The sequence below is a fragment of the Schistocerca nitens genome, chromosome 3, assembly GCF_023898315.1.
Source record: "Schistocerca nitens isolate TAMUIC-IGC-003100 chromosome 3, iqSchNite1.1, whole genome shotgun sequence".
Classification (NCBI taxonomy): Eukaryota; Metazoa; Arthropoda; class Insecta; order Orthoptera; family Acrididae; genus Schistocerca; species Schistocerca nitens.
In genome coordinates, this window is record NC_064616.1 from 507064884 (window position 1) to 507087264 (window position 22381).

Below are 22381 nucleotides of genomic sequence, written 5' to 3' on the forward strand. Positions count from 1 at the left end.
ATCATCCTTCCCACTGGTGGGAACGTGGGGAGTGAGGGACTCGAGGGACCCCTTCTGAACGAGAGGAGCCGAAGTAGTTGGAAGCTTCTCTGGCTTAGAAGTGGGTGGGGGGTGTTGCTCCTAACGTAGGCTGTGCAGGAGCAACAGGGAAGATAGTGCCCCATGGTCAAGGGGGAAGTGTAGTCTTATGGCTTGAGGAGCCAACTGGAATTTGCTGAACGGATGGGGCTATCACTATTGTGGCGGCATAAGAGGAAGTCTTTTGCCCAGGATGGAGTCATTCATATTTCCTCTTAGCCTCAGTGTGGGCCAGTCGGTCCAGGGTCTTATTCCACGATTTTCCGCTCTTTTTGTAAAATCCTGCAGTCTGGCGAGCAAGGTCAATGACGCTCTCCGCAACTGACAAATAGGAGGCAGGGCACATGGAATATTGGGATCTGGTGGGCGTCTGCGATCTCGAGGTGTGACATTGGAAGTACAGCAGGAAGACCTGGCCGAACTTCCAGCACTTAAAGCACCACATTGGGGGAGGAGTATGGGGCTTGACGTCAGTGGTAGACCATCACCTTTACCTTCTTAGGCAATGTATCACTGTCGAAAGCCAAGATGTCACAAGCGAATAATGCCCGTCACTGGGCACAGGATACTGTTTTTATCAAAACTGACCCAGAGCCAGCTTCCTTGTATGCTGATCACTTTTGCCTGTAGTACAGCTCCATTGGCATTGCAGTTGCTGAATGGTGGCTACAGGGTGCTATCTGCAGGGCGCAGTTTTGGGCCATCACACACGGCTTCCAGGTCTTGGCTGCCAAGACCTACATCATGCATTTCTGCCAGGGTCACACTGTTCACCCTGAGCCATGGCTTTCTTGACTGGACCTCTTGCTGTGGTGGTGACACATCAGTTTTTGGGCTTGTTCTTTGATGCCTGGTTGACTCGGCTCCCCAATATTCGGCAGCTTAAACGTTGTGGCACCATCTTAACGCTCTTCGTTGCTTGAATCTTACCAGTTGGGGTGCTAATCAGTCTACCCTTCTAAAACTGTATCAGGCATTCAGTCCATCTCAATTATGGGAGTGTGGCTTATGGTTCAGCATCGCCTTCCACATCGCGGTTGCTTGACCCCATACTTCACTGCAAGATCTTACTCGCAACTGAATCTTTCTGCACAAATGCTTTAAACAGCCTACTTGTGGAGGCTGGTGTCCCTCTGTTGCAGATCTGGCGCCAACTACTACTGGCCACTTACGTTGCAAATGTTGGTAGCTCGCCCAAGCATCCAAATTAGTCTCCTGTTCCCCAACAGTCATCCATTGTCCAGAAAAATGGCCCTGGTCAGGGTGTACAGTCGCGATTTGTCTGGGCTCTTCCCTTTGGGCTTGTTTCTCCCTCTCCCACCTCTTTCCAAGGCCCATATGCGTATACCCCCATGGTGTGCCCCATCCATGCCTTCAGCTGGATTTGGTGCTGGGCCCAAAGGACTCAGTCCCTCCTGAGGCCCTCTGCCACTGCCACTTTCCATCCTTGCCAAGTTTCACAGATCTGACGTGGTCTATACCGACTGTTTGATGGTTGCTGGTAGAGATGGTTATGCTCTTACCCTTGGGATCATTCTGAACAATGCTCATTGCTGGCTGGCTGCAGTGTGTTCACTGCCAAGCTGGTCGCCATCTCTCACACCTTAGAGTATATCCACTCCTGCTCAGGTGAGTCCTTGGGTATCTGTAGTGACCCCTGAGTGGTTTGAGCTATCGAACAGTGTCTTCCTCCCTCTCGTCTGGTGATGGCTATCCAGGAGACCATCCATACTCTTGCCTGTTGCAGCTGCTCAATAGTTTTTATGTGGACGGTGGCCCATGTTGGCATCCCGGGTAATGAAAGTGTTGACACAGGCCAAACAGGCTGTCAGTGCACTGGCTTTGAAGATCGGCTTTTCGGAGTCTGATCTCCATTCAGTTTTGTGGCAGGAGGTCCTTGGTACCTGAGGTGATGAATGGCGCTCACTGCCTTCACCCAACAAACTTCGGGTCATCAAGGAGACTACCAGTGTGTGGTGCTCCTCCTTGTGGGCCTCTAGCAAGGACTGTGTTGTACTCTGCTGGCTGCGCATTGGCCACATCTGGATGACACATTGTTATTTATTGCGCTGTGAGGACCCACCTCTCGGTCGCTGTGGTTAAGCCTTGACAGAGGCCCACATTTTGTTGGACTGTCCACTTTAGACTGCGCTCAGGTAGAAGTTTGCGTTGCCTGATACGCTCCCTGCGCACCCCCCCCCCTCCCCCCTGCGGGTCCAGGGTAAGAATAGGCCAGAGGTATTCCTGCCTGTCGTAAGAGGCGACTAAAAGGAGTTTCAACCGTTTCGGCCTTCCATGTGATGGTCCCCCTTGGGGTTTGACCTCCATTTTTCAAAATTCTATAGAAGTACGAGCCTTTTGGGGAAGGACGCCTTACGCGGTGTCTCACTGGTCCTCAGTGCACTAAGACCTTGGCACTCAGCATTGTAATAGCGTTGTAACCACACCCGCTATTCCTCAAATTGGGCCTTAACGCCTCATGGGTTGCACAAGTTACGCCCATAGTGTGTCCCCATCTGCACCTACGATCATGGACTTTCCATGGCACCCGAAATCCAGCACGGTAGCCAGCCTCTTGTGGTGGGGTAGTCATGTACCCTCTAGGTTGTAGCCCCCTGACAACACAGGGATCGTACTGCCGATACCTGAGCTGCACCCTCCCCACATTGGCAAAAGAGTAGATGCCCGTCTCCTTGGGGCATCAGGACTCCCGGCAACGGTCATCCTGCCAGGTGGCCCTTGCTGAGGCTGGGTGTCGCCCGTGGGGAGAGCCCCTGGTCGGATTGGGTGGTATCGGGGCGACCGTCTCGCAGATGAAACGTCAACATGTATCAGGTCGCTCTGTGGCAGAGTCTTTTAAAAAGAAAGGTTCTGTCTCTGGTTCTGGTTCTCCTGCCCTTTCCCCCTTGGCCACTCCCTGGGAGGATGGACAGGCCTGCCGGCGTGGGGCGAAGTACTTCCCCCGCTATTTAGTCTGTTCTCGGACGAATGGGGGGACGTTCGCCACATCCAAGCCCATGTTCTTTGTTCAGCACATTGAGGACATCTTCGGGGAAATCGAGGCTCTCAGTAAAATGCGTTCGGGGTCCATTCTTATAAAGACCACCTCCGCCACTCAGTCGGCGGCGCTCCAGGCGTGCGACCGACTAGGGGACATCCCAGTGTCTATTGTCCTGCATCTGGCACTGAATAGGACGCAGGGGGTTATTTTTCATTGGGACCTCCTGCTGCAATCTGATGAGGAGCTCAGGGCCAACCTGGAGCGCCGAGGCGTGCCTTTCGTCTGGCGAGTCCAGCGTGGCCCCAAAGGCTGTCGCATCGACACTGGGGCCTTTATCCTCGCCTTCGAGGGGGACCTTCTCCCGGAGAAGGTAAAGGTGATGGGCTACCAGTGCGACGTGCGACCTTACGTCCCGCCTCCTATGCGCTGCTTTCAGTGTTTGCGCTTTGGGCACATGTTGTCACGGTGTGAGGGTGAGCCCCTTTGTGGCGATTGTGGACGTCCTCTTCGTGAGGAACATACATGCAACCCACCACCTCAGTACATAAATTGTCCTGGCATCCACTGGCCTAGATGTTTAGACTGCCCCGCGTATCAGATGGAGAAGAAGATTGAAGAATTAAAAACTTTGGATCGCCTCTCTTATTCTGAGGCCAGGAAGAAGTATGACAGCCTCCATCCCGTGACAGACAACTTTGTTTGCCTCAGTTGTGTCCACTCCTTCCACAGTATCCTCACCCCTATCCTGTCCCCCCTCCACCTCCTCACCCCATCCGGGGTCTATGCCTCTGCCTCCCAAATCCCTCCCTTCCAAATCCTCCTCCCTCGCGGCCCCTGCCCCCTCTGCCCCAGGGGCCACCCTTCCTCCTCCTCCCCCTCCGCCGCCTGAGAAGCGATCCTCATCTCAGGCGTCCATCGGGGAAACGTTCCGGACCCCAGCTTCCGAGGTCCGGCGTTCCAAAACGGACCCCGCGCGTGAGGACCTTCTTTGGGTCCAGCCCACCATCCCCGTGCCTCATCGGACTTCCCAGAAGGCCTCCAAGTAGTAGTCTTTATCCCCCTCTCCACCCTGGCGCGTATCGTCTGACGCTTCATCAGTGAGTCGCTGCTCCCGGCTGTCCTCAGTTTCGCTGGGACGCTCTGCTGCCAGGCGCTCAGCTGGCCTCTGGTCGGCGAATGATGCTGCCCCTCCTACGCAACCCGGGAAAGCGGCCGCAGCTGGCGACGAATCGATGGAACAGGATCCGCCTCCCGCCGGTTGTAGCGTTGTTCCCTCGAAAACTGGCCCTCCGCGGCCATCGAGGTGACCAGCTCTTCACTTGTTTCGTTCCCCCTTTTTTCTGACTAGCGATGGCTTTGTTACATTGGAACATGATGTATTCGATCTAATCGGGAGGAATTAAAACTGCTCCTCCGCCTGCATTGTCCGCTCGTCCTTTGTCTCCAGGAAACAAAGTTGCGCCCAACTGACCGTATTGCCTTTACCCACTATACCTCGGAGCGGTCTGACCTCACCCCTGTGGACAGTATTCCAGCTCATGGTGGGGTCATGTTGCTCGTTCGGGACGATGTCTATTACCATCCCATCGACCACCCCACTCCAAGCAATAGCTGTCCATATTACTCTTTCTGCCTTTACTTTTTCTGTTTGTACCGTCTACACTCCATCGTCATCCGCAGTTAGTCGGGCTGACATGATCCACCTGATTGTTCAGCTTCCTCCGCCGTTTTTATTGTTTGGCGACTTCAATGCCCATCATCCCCTTTGGGGCTTTCCTGCATCCTGTCAAAGAGGCTCTCTCTTGGCGGATGTCTTCAACCATCTCAATCTTGTCTGCCCCAATACTGGCGCCCCGACTTTCCTCTCAGACTCTACTCATACCTACTCCCACTTGGATCTCTCGATCTGTTCTACCACTATTGCCCATCAGTTCGAGTGGTATGTCCTTTCTGACACCTATTAGAGCGACCACTTCCCCTGTGTCGTTCGTCTCCTGCACCACGTCCCATACCCACATCCTTCGAGCTGGAACATACCGAAAGCTAACTGGGGACTTTACTCCTCCCTGGCGACCTTTCCGGACCACAATTTTCTCAGTTGTGACAGTCAGGTTGAATACCTCACGGCTGTTATCATCAATGCTGCCGAACGTTTCATTCCTCGTACTACCTCTTCTTCACGTCGCGTTTCCGTCCCCTGGTGGAATGAGGCTTGTAGAGACGCTATCCCTGCTCGACGACGTGCTTTACGCACCTTTCGCCGCCATCCTACGTTAGCGAATTGTATTGGCTACAAACGACTCAGAGCGCAATGCCGTAGAGTCATCAAAGACAGCAAAAAAGCTTGTTCGTCCTCTTTCACCAGCTCCTTTAACAGTTTTACTCCCTCTTGTCTGGGGTGGCCTGGGCTGGCTGTCTGGAATTAAGGCCCACTCCTCGGTACGTGGCCTGACCTCAGGTAATGAGGTCCTTGTCGATCCTGTGGATGTCTCCAACGCCTTCGGCCGCTTTTTCGCGGAGGTTTCAAGCTCCGCCCATTACCACCCTGCCTTCCTTACCAGGAAAGAGGCAGAAGAGGCTCGGCGACCTTCCTTCCACTTGCTGAATCTGGAATATTATAATGTCCCCTTTACTATGTGGGAACTCGAACGTGCACTTGCACTGTCCCGGTCCTCTGCTCCGGGGCCAGATGCCATTCACGTTCAGATGCTGGCACACCTTTCTCTGGCAGGCAAAAGCTTCCTTCTTCGTACCTACAATCGCGTCTGGACCGAAGGGCAGGTCCCCGTGCGTTGGCGTGACGCTGTCGTTGTTCCTATACCCAAACCCGGGAAGGATAGACACCTTCCTTCTAGTTACCGCCCCATTTCTCTTACAATTTGTGTCTGTAAGGTGATGGAGCGCATGGTTAACGCTCGGTTAGTTTGGATTCTTAAATCTCGACGGCTACTTACCAATGTTCAATGCGGCTTTCGTCGCCGCCGCTCCGCTGTTGACCAACTTGTGACCTTGTAGACATTCATCAACAACTACTTTTTGCGAAAGCGCCGAACGGTAGCCGTGGATTTGGAGAAGGCTTATGATACCTGTTGGAGAGGAAGTGGGGTCGACGCGGTCGCCTGCCCCTTTTTGATTCCTTTTTAACAGATCGAAAGTTTAGGGTACGTGTGGGTTCCGTATTGTCCAACGTCTTCCTCCAGGAGAACGGAGTGCCTCAGGGCTCCGTCTTGAGCGTAGCCCTTTTTGCCATTGCGATCAATCCAATTATGGATTGCATTCCACCTAATGTCTCAGGCTCTCTTTTTGTCGATGACTACGCGATCTACTGCAGTGCCCAGAGAACATGCCTCCTGGAGCACTGCCTTCAGCGTTGTGTAGACAGCCTATACTCGTGGAGCGTGTCAAATGGCTTCCGGTTCTCTGAAGAGAAAACGGTTTGCATCAACTTTCGGCGATACAAAGCGTTCCTTCCGCCATCCTTACATCTCGGTCCCGTTGTTCTCCCGTTCGTGGAAACAACTAAGTTTCTAGGGCTCACACTGGACAAGAAACTTTGTTGGTCTCCGCACGTCTCTTATTTGGCTGCCCGTTGTACACGTTCCCTTAATGTCCTCAAGAGTTCTTAGTGGTTCATCTTGGGGAGCGGATCGCACTGTCCTCCTTTGCTTGTATCTGTCCATAGTCCGATCAAAGCGGGATTAAGGGAGCCTCGTCTGCTCGGCCATCCCTCTTACGCCGTCTCAACTCCATCCACCATTGGGGGTTACGTCTTGCGACCAGAGCATTCTACACTAGTCCCGTCGAGAGTATTTATGCTGAAGCTGCCGGATTACCATTGACCTACCGGCGCGACGTACTGCTCTGTCGGTATGCCTGCCGGCTGTTGTCAATGCCTGATCACCCCTCTTATCAGTCCTTCTTCGCAGATTCTCTCGACCGTCAGTATGGGTTGTGTGTGTCTTCCCTGCTGCCCCCTGGAGTCCACTTTCGTCGCCTACTTCGACAATTGGATTTTGCCCTCCCTACCACCTTCAGAGAGGGTGAGAGCCCGACACAACCATGGCTCCAGGCTATGGTTCATATTTATCACGACCTCAGCTCGCTCCCGAAGGAGGGTACTCTGGCTGCAGTGTATTGCTCACGGTTTGTCGAACTTCGTGCGCGACTTGCCAGTCACACCTTTATTTACACCGATGGCTCCAAAACTGGCGATGGTGTCGGCTGTGCCTTTGTCGTCGGGGCCGGCACCTTTAAATACCGGCTCCTCGACCAGTGTTGCAGCTTAACGGCCGAGCTTTTTGCTCTCCATCAGGCCATTCAGTATGCCCACCTCCACCGCCATTCATCGTATGTACTCTGCTGTGATTCACTCAGTGCTCTTCAGAGCCTTGGAGCTCCATATCCGGTCCATCCCTTGGTGCAACGGATCCAGCAGTCCCTCCGTTCTTCTGCTGCTGATGGCTCTCCTGTCAGCTTTCTGTGGGTTCCCAGCCATGTAGGAGTGCCTGGGAATGAGGCTGCTGATGCTGCAGCCAAGGCTGCAGTCCTCCTGCCTCGGCCATCTCCCATTGTGTCCCGTCATCTGACGTTAGTGGGGTTGTTTGTAAGAGGCTTGTGTCTTTGTGGTGGGATACATGGTCATCAAGGAAACAAGCTCCGGGCAGTAAAACCGTTCCCAACTGCTTGGACAACCTCCTCCCGACCATCTCGGGACCCCAGGGGGTCCAAAACTCTTTTGTGGATACATGCGTGGCGAGCACGGGGCCCCGTGCTATTGCAGACTTCTTTCTCTCCAGGGCTGCATTTCCTTCCCCTTCCCCTCCTTACTCCTTTCCCGTCGCCCTCTCCTCTCCCTCTCTTGGTGTCCTTGCTTATGTTAACCCCGCTATCCTCCTGGTTCTGTTGCTTTTACAATCCGGCTTTGTTGCGTAATCATCTCCTCCTTTCGGCATTCCTTGGTCCCCCTCTGGGGTTTGACCTCCATTGCAAAATTTCTCCTCCGTAGTGTCCTCCTAGTGTCTTCGAAATGCGCCCTCCTAGTACATTCCACCTTTTCTTTCACGTTGTTGTCTGATGCTAGGGTGCATAACCAGCACGGTAGCCAGCCCGTGTGGTGGGGTCGCTATGTACCCTTTTGGTTGAGCCCCCTGAACACACAGGGATCACACTTCTGATACCTGAGCTGTGACCTCATGCATGCCTCGGAGTGGTTGCTCGTCATCCTGGAGCACCTGAACTCCCGGCAATGGCCACCGTGTCAGACGGCCCTTGCTGTGGCTGGGTGGCGCCCGTGAGGAGGGCCCCTGATCGGGGCGGACACTATGCAAATGAAACACATACGGTCCAAAACTCTGGCTGTTCTTCTGCGACAGTCTCTCTGCGTGGAACTGATTAAAGTGCTGCCTCTCTTGCCCCCTTCGGCCATCCCTTCCGTGGCTATCCCCTGGGAAGAGGGTCAGGCCAGTCGGCTAGGGGCAAAACCTTTCCCCCGCTATCTGGTTTGCACCAGGACTGATGGGGATACTTCCACCAATACCAACCCTTAATTATTCGTGGAACACATTGAAGACAAGTTTGGCGAAGCGGACTCCCTGAGCAAGATGTGGTCGGGTTTTTTGCTGAACAAAACTGCTTCAGCTGCTCAATCTGCGGCCCTTCGTGCCTGTACCCATCTTGGCAAAATTCCTGTGTCCATTACCCCCACCAGTATCTAAATATTGTACAAAGTGTGATTTTTTGTTTTTTTTTTTGTTTTTTTTTTTTTCACAGGGACCTCATCTTTCAAACTGATGAGGAACTTCGGGACAATCTCGGACGACGGAGTGTTCACTTTGTTCGGCGGGTTCAGAAGGGTCCTAAGGACAATCGCATTGATACTGGTGCCTTCATCCTGGCCTTTGAAGGGGATATCCTCCCTGAGAAAGTTAAGATTATGGTCTATCGCTGTGATGTGAAGCTGTACATCCCACCTCCTATGAGGTGTTTTAAGTGCTTGGTTTTGGACACGTCTTCCCGCTGTTCACAGCCCCTTCTCTGTGTTGACTGTGGACGTCCACTCCATGAGGGAGTCCCTGTGTTTCCCCTCCTGTGTGTGTAAATTGTCATGGTAGTCATTCTCCACATTCACCAGATTGCCCAGTATATAAGAAGGAAAAACGATACAGGAGTAAAAGTCCCTAGATCGTTTCACCTACACAGAGCTCCGTAAGAAATATACACGTCTTCACCCTGTGTCCATGACATCTAGTTACACCTTGGTTACATCTTCACCCTCCCCTTTCCTTATCCCCATCCCGGACACCTCTCCTCCCCCCCCCCCCCCCCCGTGCGGCTCCCACACCTTCTCCTCTGGGCACTGCTCCCCCTCTCCAGCCGGAGAAGTGTCCCACTCCTTCGGCGTCTGCCGGTCATGGGCGCCTCTCCCGGGATGCCCCTTCCCGGCATCTTCCAGGCCAAAGGTCTGCTGCCACGCGACGACCGCGAGAGCCGCGGTCTGTCGGCCCCCATGTCGCCTGGTCTATTTCTGTTCCTGATCTTGCTGCAGCTGGCTCCTTCATGCCACACAGCCCTTCTCGATCTCAGCCTGAAAAGAAGAAGAAACATACGTCCCAGGACAAAGAGCCTGACTTCACAATCGGATTCTGACCTGTTGTTCATGGCTGTTGCCCCCTCCTTGTCGCTGACTGGTGGGGACCCGGCGGTATGACATGCTTTAGCGTGTTCAACCCCCATTTAAATGATCGTTCTGTCGTTCTCCAATGGAATCGTAATGGATACTATCGTCACCTTCTGGAAATGAAATCCCTTCTGTCGTCTTACCCTGCAGCTTGTGTGGTTCTCCAGGAATCTCATTTTACTGATTCTCACTCGCCGACCCTCCGTGGGTTCCGTGTTTTCTGTCGAAATCGGGTCGGACCCCTGCGGGCTTCTGGTGGCGTTTGTATGTTGGTCCCTACAGACATTGCTAGCATGTAGATTCCTCTTGAAACTACACTGGAAGCGGTTGCTGTTAGGGTCCACCTAGACTGTGCGGTCACAGTTCGCAATCTTTATCCCTCCTGACAGGACTCTTACACCTGCTGCCTTAACTGCCCTTCAGCAACTTCCTCCTCTCTTCCTCCTCCTTGGGGATTATAATGCTCATCATCCCTTGTGGGGCAGTGCCTTTCCATCTAGACGAGGCCTTCTTATAGACCAGTTTATTGCAGAACACTACTTGTGCCGCCTTAATGGCTCCCCTACTCATTTCAGTGCCGCTCATGGTACCTTTTCTGCCATTGATCTTTCTCTTTCTTCTCCCTCTCTCCTCCCTTCATTACACTGGTCGCCACACGACGACCTTTGCGATAGCGACGATTTCCCGTTGATTATCTCGCTCCCTTCCCGCTCCCCGATGGACAGGTTACCTCGTTGGTCTTTCCAACGCGCCGATTGGCCTCTATACACTGCACAGGTCGTGTTTTCTCCCTCTTTGCCGGGTTGTATTGATGACGTCCTACGTGACTTGTCTGACGCGATTGTTCGCGCTGCTAACCTTGCTGTCCCGCGCTCATCTGGACCATTTCGTCGCCGGCAAGTCCCATGGTGATGTACAGCCATTTCCATTGCCATCCGTGATCGCCGTCAAGCTTTTCAACACCTTAAGAGGCACCCATCTGTAGCCAGCCTTCCTACCTTTAAACGCCTCCGCGCTAAAGCCCGTTATTTAATCAAACAGAGGAAGCGGATATGTTGGGAACGATTCGTTTCTTCCCTTGGTTCTACTGTCCCTGTGTCACAGGTATGGGCTACACATCGCTCTCTCCAAGATTGCCATCGGCAGTCCACTCTAAGGCCTTCACCTCCCAGATGGCCTTTGTACGGACCCATTAGCTCTTGCAGAACATCTTGCGACCCATTTTGCAGTGCCATCGGCATCAGCCTCCTATCCAGCTGCTTTCCTTCACCTGAAACAGCTGGCTGAAGCTTCCACATTGTTTTACCCCTTGTGAGTCAGAATCTTACAACGAACCTTTGACTGAATGGGAATTACTTTCTTCTCATGATACAGCCCCTGGCTCAGACTCCATTAATAACCAACTGCTTCAACATATCGATGCTCTACAACAGCAACATCTTCTCTGGGTGTTTAACCGTCTTTGGCTCCAGGGTGACTTCCCTTCTCAGTGGAGGGATAGCATCGTGGTTCCTGTCCTTAAGCCTGGTAAGAACCCCTATCTGTTTACAGCTAAAGGTCAATTAGTTTGACCAATGTTGTTTGTAAGTTACTTGAACGGATTGTAGCTCGTCGGCTCAATTTGGTCCTCGAATCTCGGGATCTATTGTCCCATTACCAGTGTGGCTTTCGAGAGGGACGGTCTCCAATCGATCATTTACTTCGCTTGGAATCCGCAGTTCGGCAGGCTTTTTCCCAGCGCCGCCATTTGGTTGCAGTGTTTTTTGACCTTCGCAAGGCCTATGACACGGCCTGGCGCCATCACATCTTTCTTACCCTTCATCAGTGGGGTCTTCGTGGCCCACTCCCGATTTTTATCCACCAGTTCCTGTTCCATAGGTCATTCAGAGTTAGAGTCGGTACTGTTTTTAGTTCTCCATGGACCCAGGATACGGGCATCCCACAGGGTTCTGCCTTAAGTGTCCTTTTCCTCATTGCTATCGATGGATTTGTGGCCTCGTCGGTCCTTTGGTCGCCCCTGCCCTGTATGTGGATGATATCTACATTTGGGTTAGATCTTCTTCGATGGCAGCTCCAGGGAGCTATATGGCGTGCCGCTGCATGGATTCTCTCAAATTGGTTTCAATTCTCTCCTCTAAATTCGCGGGTGGTCCCCTTCTGTCGCCGTACTACGATCCACCCTGATCCAGAGCTCTATCTCGATGCACAACGATTGCCTGTGGTCCCACAGTTTCGTTTCCTGGGTCTTCTTTTCGACAACAAGCTCACTTGGCTGCCCCATATCAGACATCTGAAGGTAGGATGTTGCCGTAAACTTCATGACCTTCGCTTCCTTAACCACTCCTCTTGCTCTTGGTGTGCGGACTGTTCCCTCTTCTCCGTCTTTATCGTGCTCTAGTTATGTCTCGCTTGGACCATGGTTGTCAAGTTCATGGTTCAGCTGCTCCTTCTACACTGCACGTGTTGGGTCCAGTCCACCATTGTGGTATCCATTTGGACCACCGGTACCTTACCTACTAGCCCTGTTGATAGTATTCTGGTTGAATCTGGGATCCCCCACTTTCTGTTCAGCGGTCCCAGCTTCTGGTGTCTTATGCACTTGCTATCCGTTCCTCTCCCACTCATCTTTCCTATTCTATCGTGTTCCCAGTCCATGGACGTCGCCCACCCGACTCCCACCCTCGGGCGGGTTTATCGGTTGGGCTCCGCCTTGCGTCTCTTTGCCGTGATTTTCAGCTTCCTTCTTTGTCCTGCCTTCCTCGCTCCCTTGCCTCCATCCCCCCCACCCCCCCTTGGTTAGTTCCTCGCCCTCGAATTCGGATGGATCTCCGCCGAGGTCCGAAAGATTCCATCCCCCCGATGGTGTTCCTTTCCTTTTTCCACCAATTTTTATGGGTGTTTCGGGATGCTGGTGTTTTTTTTACACTGATGGCTCTAAATCTGCTCATCATGTGGGGTATGCCTTTACATCCTCTTTTGGAACGGAAAATATGCTGCCACCTACATGTGGAGTGTTTACTGCGGAATTGATGGCAATTTCCCAGACCCTTACCTTTATTAAACTGTCCCAACACAACCGCGTTTTGTTATGTACGGACTCGGAGTGGCCTTCTTGCTATTGACCGGTGTTTCTCGCGCCATCCATTGGTCTCTGCCATCCATGACCATCTCGCTGATATTCACTGTGCTGCTTGTTCCATTGACTTCCTTTGGGTCCCTGGCCATGTGGGGTATCCCGGATAATGAGCTCGCTGATCGTTTGGCTGGGGGAGCAGTCACTTACCCCGTTTTCTGTAACCCCTCCTGCAGCGGATTTACAGCTTCACATCAAATCGCACTTCGCACAGTCATGAGCCAATTCTGGGGAGGCTACTCCCCTGTCTTATAAACTTTGTGCGATTAAGGTGACACCAGGCCTGTGGCGTTCTTCCTTTCACCTCTCCCGAAAGGACTTGACCACACTGTCGTCTCAGCATTGGTCATAGCAGGCTGACCCATGGTTTTCTTTTGCGTGATAAGCCACCCCCACTTTGTGGTTGTGGAGCCTTCCAGTCAGTAGCCCACATTTTGGTTGAATGCCTCCTTTTGGATCTGTGTGCTAAGTACAGACTCCCCCAGACTTTACCTTTGATGTTGGCTGACGATTCCCGGACGGTCTCTCTGGTTCTCCGTTTCCTCCAGGAAAGTGGTTTTTATTCTCAGTTTTAAGGTTTTTAATCTGTCTCTGGTGTTGGGGCAGGGCGGTAAGTGTTTGGGTGTCTCCCACTGTAAGCCGTGTTCGGAGATTCCCGACTCACCTCCCTGACCGAGATAGTCTTTTCTTCCCCTTTCAATCTGTTTTTACCCCTTTTTTTTTTTAAGGATTGGTTAGTCTCCTTTCCCCATACGTACTTCTACATTCTGGCGGTTGCACCTTTCAAGTTGCAGGTGGTCTTGCCTATACTGCTTCAGCATAGCGTTGGGTTCGTTCTCTTGCTGACTTCCCTCATTTTGTTTTAACCATTGACAACATGACTGCCCCTTTACGTTTTTAGCCTTTTCCCTTTTATTGTTCTGACTTTCCTGAGATGTGACATCAGCCGAACGGACCACATTTGAAACAAGGGACTGATGACCTTGTTCTTTGGTCCCTTAAACACCAACCAACCAACCGGTGTTGCTGAGTGGCGCCTACAGGGAACCATTAATAAGGAGTCGCATGGGCTCTAGCCCACAGTTTCCAGTTGCTGGCTGTAAAGTAGTGTATTGTGCACTTCTGTCGTTCTCGTACCGTTCATCCGGACTGCAACCAGAACTTCACCTTAATGATGATCCACTCACTGTAGTGGAGAAGAATAAATTCTTAAGACTGGTTTTAGACTCCCAATTGACTTGGCTACCCCACTGTCAGCTTACACGGGAGTGCTGGCAGCACACTTCAATGCTCTGCTGCCTGAGCAACACCAACTGGGGTGAAGATGGCTCGATGCTGCTGCAGGTCTACAGAGCCCTTGTTCAACCCCAACTTGACCTTGGGAGTATGGTTTGCGGCTCAGCGGCGCCCTCCTAGTGATGGGAGCTTTCAGTAGTAGTCTGGTGACCAGTGTCCTGGTGGAGGCCAGAGTCCCTCCATTGCGGATCAGACGTGCACAACTGCTCGCCAGTTAAATTGCACGCATTTCTAGTTCTCCTGTGAATCCGGATACCGTCTCCTTTTCCCACTTCAGCAGCCGCTTTGGCGGCCCTGGTCAGGGCTCACGATTGTGTTTCACGTGTGATCCCTTCTCTCGGAACTGGAGTCCTGCCCTTTACCACCTCTACTTGAGGTCCATTACTGTACAACTCCATGATGTACACCTCGGCCAAAGCTTCATCTGTATCTTTTTCATGGCTCCAAGGACTCTGTTAACCCTACCCCCCTGCTGTCACTTCTAGATTCTTGACGTGCTCTGGGGCTCTGAAGTTGTTTACACTGACGACTCGATGGCTGATGGTAATGTCGGCTTCTATGTCCACAGAGGACATACTGAACAGCATTCCTTGCCTGCTGGCTGCAGTGTATTCACTGCAGAGCTTGTGGCCGTATCTCGTGCACTTCAGTACATCCGTGCATGTTCTGGTGAGTCGTTTGTTCTTTGTTCTGACCCTGTGAGGAGCTTAAGCTATCGACCAGTGCTAACCTCGCCATCCACTGGTAGCGAACATCCAGGAGTCCCTCTCTGCCCTGGAATGATCCAGTCGTTCAGTGGTGTGTGGACCTCAGGACACGTCGGAATTCCAGGCAACGAATTTGCTGAACGGCTGACCAAACAGGCTACATGGAAACCGCTCTTGGAGATGGACATCTCTGAAACTGACCTGCGTTCTGTCTTACGCCGCAAGTGTTTTTGGCTTTGGGAGATTGAGTGGCATAACAGTATGCACAAGAAGCTGCATGTCATTAGGAAGACTGCAGATGTGTGGAAGTCTTCCCTGCGGCCTTCTCGCAGGGAATCAGTTGTCCTTTGTCGACTCTGCATTGGCTATACGTGTCACACATGGTTACCTCCTCCATTGCGAGGACTCACCTCAGTGTTGATGTGGCGTGGCTCCTGAATGACAGTCGTCCACCTCTTGCTGGACTAGTCACTTTTATCAGCTCTTCGTCGGACTTCTAACCTTCCCAGCACCCTACCTTCGGTGTTGGGCGACAGTGCCTCAACAGCAGTTTTAATTTTAAGTTTTATTCATGAGGGTGGATTTTATTAATTAATCTGAGTTTGTGCATGTCCTTTGTCCCACTGTCCTCAACCCTATGGTTTTTAGGTTGGAGGTTTTAATGTGCTGCCGAGTGGCTGCCTTCTTTTTTATTGTTATGGTCGACCATCCATGGTAATCCTCCTTGCTTTTAGTCTCTTCTTTCTTGCGTCTCTGGTTTTGTCCTGATTTGTCCATTGTAGTTTGTTGTCCTGTCATTCTTCTGGTTCTTCCTTTCTCCTGTTATTGTGCTGTGTTTCTTCTTTCCTTTGGGTAATTGTTCTGTTGGGAACAAGGGACTAATGGCCTCGCAGTTCGGTCCCTTTCCCCCGTTTTTGAACCAACGACTCCATCTACCTTCCGAGAAGAGGGTTGTAAGAATATAAAGATCTGATGGATAATCGGTACTGTGCAAAGAAGGGACACATGAAAGGTGGAAATATATACAGTATCCTTATAAGGGAAATAAACTGGTTGGAAGCATAAGAGAAATATATGGGAGAATATTACGAAAATAATTGAAAACACTGAAAGACCTAAGCCGAAAACAAAGCCTTTTGAGTAGAAGACATTCTGTCACAACTCATATCCTTGGGAGAATTAGCCATAACAGAACTAATATCCCTGGTATGCAAAAAGACAGGCGAAATACCTTCAAACTTGGATTATTAGAATTAAAATTCCAAAGAAAGCAGGTGCATATGCGTGTGAATATTGCCGCACTATCAATTCAGTACGTCGTAGCTGCAGATTGCACATTATTTACAGAAGAATCGTAAGAACTGGTAGCAGACCTCGGGGCAGATCAATATGGATTCCGGAGAATTGTAGGAACTCGCGAAATAATACTGACTCAACGACTCCGCTTTGAAAGCAGGTCGGTGAAAGACAAACGTATGTTTTTAGCTTTTGTAGATTTTGAGAAAGCTCTTCACAATATCTACTATAGTAGTCTTCGGAATTCTGAAGGTATCAGGGGTAAAATACAGGAAGTGTGAAGTTGTATATGGTTTCTACAGAAACCAGACAGAACAAGAGTTGAGACATTAAAGGGAAGCAGTGGTAGAAGAGTGAGACAAGGTTGTAGCCTGTCCGCATTATTAATCTGTACAGTAATCAAACAGGGAAGCATAGCAAAATTTGAAAAGGTATTACCAAGTTTCGAGAAATAAAAACTGAGGCTTCCCAATGACACTAATTGTCAGAAACAGCAAAGGAGTAGGAAGAGCAGTTAAACGGAATGGACAGTGTCTTGAAAGGATGTAACAAAAACATGAATAAAACCAAAATAATGGTGGTGGAATGTTGTCGAATTAAATCTAGCGAGGCTGAGGAATTTACATTAGGAAACTAGTCTAAAAGTAGATTAGTTTTGAAACTTCTTGGCAGATGGATATTGTGTGCTGGATCGATACTCTAATTCAGGAACTTTCTTTTGAGGGCAAGTACGACTGAGCTACCCAGGCCCGACGCATGACCCGTCCTCAAGGCTTTACTTCCACCAATACTTCGTCTCCTACCTTCCAAATTTCACAGCAGCTCACCTGCGAACCTTGCAAGCCCAGCACTCCTGAAAGGAAGGATATTGCGGAGACATGGCTTAGAAACAGCCTGGCGATCTTCCCGGAGGAGTGCTGGTCTTGAAAGATTAGCAGGAGAGCTGTGAAGTTTAGAAGTTCGAAGACAAGATACTGGTGAGAGTAATACTGCGAGGACAGGTCATGAGTCATGCCTGGGTAGTTCAACCGGTAGAGCCCTTCCCCGCAAAAGGCAAAGTCCCGAGTGAGGTTCTCGGTCCGGCACAATTTTAATCCACCAACAAGTTTCAGTGTACACTCTGCTGCAGAGTGAAAATAGTTCTAGATGAGTTTTGCTGTTCGGCCAGTGAAATAAGATGTAGTGAGAATATAAAATGGACTGTCAATGGCAAAAAGTTAGGTCTTTGGACTATAGCATCACATACTGCATTGTATGGCAGGCACAGCAAGAAATAATACACACCTTTTGAAACAGTATGAGTGCTCCTTACTGAAAAGTATCAACTTCCCTCGATTACAACAGTTAAAGTATAACATGAAGAATCTGCGACCGTCCGTGATCTTCTACAGAGAGGGACAAGCCTTCAAAAGGCGCCAGGTAGGAGAAACAAGAGTTCGGCATGATTTAATTTCACAATCTTCGTGCACACTGTGACAAGCAGGTACTGGGGCCCATCACTAATGAACCGAAGGCGGCGGTGAACTGTGTACAGGTATTGGCGAATTTTACCTGTGGCTCCAGACACGGGATAACCACTTTCATAAACGCCGTAAACTCACTGGTTTGTGTGTACGTATAGTTTCGCCATATTTTTCACATTCAATACACATCCCCGTAAAAGCGAACGTTCTATTTTCGTCAAAATATAATACCTACCTTATTTAATCATAAAATTAGTGCAAGTCTCAGGCAATGCAGCTCATAGAAACATGTAACTAGTTACTGTTACTCGTTAATTCTTCAGACAGACTTGGAAGATTCTTTTTGAGTAACCTAATGGAAACCAACCTATTGACATTATTAGCTATAGATTGCCCAATGTAGATAAAAGATTGATGTCCATCCTAGTCCGGTTAAACTAACACTGTAGCAACATGCGCCTATGAACAGCAGCAACAACAAAGTTGTGCAGCCGATACTGAGCACCACAGACAAGATAGCGCGTGGTACTAACGCTTCCTCCTAAACCTTTGCGAAGATGGAGGCTACATTTCATACGTCGTAATGTGTGGTCTAAAACGTAGTGAACTTAAACGCTATCACACACTTCCAAAAAAATTGTGAATAAAGTGCCCGTCCTTGACCTGTAGTAAGATTTCAGGTCAATAAGTGTTAATGAAACTAAGACGCCGTCCTATTATATGTAAAGAATTTTTGAGAATACTTTTCTCAAATCATATGAGGAAACGTTGCGACGTGAAACGTGGCTCGAAATTAAAACTGTTTGTTAAAGGAAATACATTCATTAAATTCCAGTAATACGCTCGGCATATTTCCACGCAAGTATTTAAACAGGAATGAAATCTGACAATGACATGTAATTACCCGATCCAATTCGTTCTACTTTGATACTCTGCTCTCTTGAAAACTTATCGATTCCGTTCGGCTTACCTTAAAAGCTCTTAGCCATCCGACAACTGTTGCCAGTGCCAAACCGTCAATAACCCCAGCACAGAGCAGTTCGTCCCATGGAAGAAATCATTGCGTGTGAAGCAGGCCTAAGTGTGCAGTACTCACTGCTCTATGCCGCGATTATGCCGCTTTGGTTTCTGAGAACTTCATTTAGCCCAAATCGGTCCATTCCAGGAAAATTTTGAAAGAATGCTTTCAGATACCTTCTGTTTCGGTCGGAACATCTACATAACTTTCAGTAAAGTTTTGACATTGAGGCAATGGGTGTTCCATAATAAAGGCCAGTTAACTTCGTCCTTCCTGTCCCTCTTAATGTTTACGGTAAGTACAGTTCAGTTTGACTAACATTTCAATTAGAATGTGATTCACTCACTTTCTGACCGAACATATAAATTGTTAATGATTAGAGTTTGTATGGGAATAAAGCAAGTTAGCACATTCACCATTGCTTGTTAATTGATTAGTTTAGAAATAGCGTGCAGTTTCAGGCATCTTCTCACATTAGAGGGGCAGAAGATTGATAAATGCCTTTTTCCAATTTGCACAGGAATTCACCTTTGCCCTACAGCGAAATAGAAAAGTCTTCGTCGTTTAGACGAGTGATAGTAGTCATTTAGCTGTAAAATAGTTACTGAAAGCCTTAATTTTCAGTCTGCTGTTTATTCCAGGCGCTGACACCAGAGGAGTCTGAGTCGACATTAGGTGTGACGGCAGTCAGCCCACATTTGACGCTGACGCAGGCGGTCTTCGTGGAGGCTTTCATAACATTCTTCTTGGTGATGACTGTGTTCGGCGCCAGGTCCGCCAGAGGCAGTGCTGGATTTGCCATTGGCTTATCCATCACGACATGCCACCTGTTCGCGGTATGTATACTCTTCGTACTTAAATAGCCGTAATGGAGCAAAGCCAGTAGCAATAAACAAATTTTTCATGAAGCTGTTGAGGTAGCGTGGCACAGGATAATGAAAAGTGGATGGTCTTCGCCATAGCTCTTACCATTTGTAGCCGTGGTCTTCTCCCCTCTGTCAGTTGCAGAGTCCAACATGACACGTGATAGTGGTCTTTACCGAATGTTGTCAGACTGCACCAATCATCTGGATATAGAGAGATAGTCAGTTAAGAATTGTAACTGGAATTACTTTGCCGCTGCTATCGCCTTTAGCACCCTGACACACTGACTCGGTGCAGCTGTCCAGAATCACGTCCATGCTATCGGCGGTCGGATGACAGTAATCTTGGTTGATTTCAGAAATTACTGTCTCCATTTCAGATCAGATGAGCTCGCCAATGATATGAGACATCAATCGATGGAGCACCTCATTGCATTTACACTGGCTGTATTGTGCCCTCTATATGTGTGGGAATTTCTCAGCGTCCCAGCACTTTCTATGACATCGCTTGAGGGCAGATTGCATGCACAGCCAAAAGCTCAAACGCCTGCTGATGGACTGCCAGCGTAGTGTCCTTGCCATTTTCAACTATACTTGGAGCGAGGGTGAGAGCTCGTCTTCGTGGTGAGAGCTAGAGCATTGTGGTACTGAAACAGAGTAAACACTACATTGAGAATGACAGCTATCACTTAGTCTCGCTAATTTTATCTGCAACTTGCTCGAGCATATGGTTGTATCAGTAACTAGATTGTCGATATTTTGGTTATCAGTCCAGTTTTCGTCAAGGTTGCTCTACTGACGATTTCGTCTGCGAGGTGTGTGGTGAGGGGAGATCCACTAATGCAACGGACATCAAACATTGGAGTCAAAATTGTAGTTTAGTGTGTCCCTGCTACGAACTCGAAAGTCACTACTGCCTCCTGTCAGGAAGCACTCAATGGTGTCTACTCAGTCATCAGATTTCTCAAATGGTTCAAATGGCTCTGAGCACTATGGGACTTAACATCTGTGGTCATCAGTCCCCTAGAACTTAGAACTACTTAAACCTAACTAACCTAAGGACATCACACACATCCATGCCCGAGGCAGGATCCGAACCTGCGACCGTAGCAGTCGCGCGGCTCCGTACTGAGCGCCTAGAACCGCGAGACCACCGCGGCTGGCCATCAGATTTCTCGACCTATCCTTGGGACTGAAAAAGTGACCCCGTGGTTCTTGTCTGTTTCTGGCTATCCTTGATGCATTTCTCGGTTAACAAGTGATATGCACTGTCTTCTACAGTCGACAGATCAACCACTTTCGCCTACACACATGTAGCGTGCAGTGAACTACTTATTGCCAACTGGATGCAGTTCACTCACTGCAGAGTTGATCATTGCTTGAGCCCTGAGTCACATTCGTTCCTGCACTGGTGAGAAGTCAGGTCAACATGGGCTGAGTAATCGTCAGGCTACTAACCAGTGGTATACTTACAACCCTTTGGTTGTGATAATCCCAGATCTCTTCACCTCTGTCAGGCTGGACATAGTTACTTTGTCCACCATGGTGCTGAAAACTACTTGGTGAGTTTGTGCTTGGGTACCATGGGGCCACAGCCTTTGCAGCACTTCCCCTTTGGCACTGCATGTCTATTATCCTATTTTTACCTCCCTTGGGAACATGCCTGATACTCCTGGAAAGGTGTCCAGAATTTTCAGTAGCCTGACAACAGAGCCTTCGCTCCATTGTTTTCAGTTTCCTCTTTCTGCATTCCATCTTCCTATCCTTCCACCACATCGGCGTTAGGTTCTTCTTTCACTCCTTTGTCCACTTCAGCGTTAGAGGTTCTTCCATGCCTTCCTCCTTGCGCCCTCCTGAAGGCCACCCAATACTTCTGACCTATAGCTGGTGACAGGACAACACGTAATGCCCAGCCCCAGGTCGACAGCCCCCCCCCCCCCCCCAGGGGCTCTCTTTTTGTGAGAACATGCATGGCGAACACAGGGCCCTGAACCACTGCAGCATTTCTTCCTGGGCTGTATTTCCCTTCCCTTCCCTTCCCTTCCCTTCCCTTCCCTTCCCTTCCCTTCCCTTCCCTTCCCTTCCCTTCCCTTCCCTTCCCTTCCCTTCCCTTCCCTTCCCTTCCCTTCCCTTCCCTTCCCTTCCCTTCCCTTCCCTTCCCTTCCCTTCCCTTCCCTTCCCTTCCCTTCCCTTCCCTTCCCTTCCCTTCCCTTCCCTTCCCTTCCCTTCCCTTCCCTTCCCTTCCCTTCCCTTCCCTTCCCTTCCCTTCCCTTCCCTTCCCTTCCCTTCCCTTCCCTTCCCTTCCCTTCCCTTCCCTTCCCTTCCCTTCCCTTCCCTTCCCTTCCCTTCCCTTCCCTTCCCTTCCCTTCCCTTCCCTTCCCTTCCCTTCCCTTCCCTTCCCTTCCCTTCCCTTCCCTTCCCTTCCCTTCCCTTCCCTTCCCTTCCCTTCCCTTCCCTTCCCTTCCCTTCCCTTCCCTTCCCTTCCCTTCCCTTCCCTTCCCTTCCCTTCCCTTCCCTTCCCTTCCCTTCCCTTCCCTTCCCTTCCCTTCCCTTCCCTTCCCTTCCCTTCCCTTCCCTTCCCTTCCCTTCCCTTCCCTTCCCTTCCCTTCCCTTCCCTTCCCTTCCCTTCCCTTCCCTTCCCTTCCCTTCCCTTCCCTTCCCTTCCCTTCCCTTCCCTTCCCTTCCCTTCCCTTCCCTTCCCTTCCCTTCCCTTCCCTTCCCTTCGTCATTGCTCCGTCCGCGCCTTCCGCCCCCCCCCCTCCGCGCCGATTTCCCAGTATACAAGATGGAAAAGAAGATACAGGAGTAAAAGTCCCTCGATCATTTAACCTATGGAGGCCCGTAAGAAAT

General features: G+C 50.3%; 1 protein-coding gene across 1 annotated transcript in view; it reads left to right on the forward strand.

The window, feature by feature from the left end:
• The window catches only part of LOC126249306 (aquaporin AQPAe.a-like), a 142332-nt gene that overhangs the window by 26012 nt on the left and 93939 nt on the right, over positions 1-22381 (forward strand). The window contains exon 4 of the mRNA XM_049950960.1: positions 19310-19504. Coding sequence (XP_049806917.1) covers positions 19310-19504 — 195 coding nt within the window. The remainder of the gene's footprint in view (positions 1-19309; positions 19505-22381) is intronic.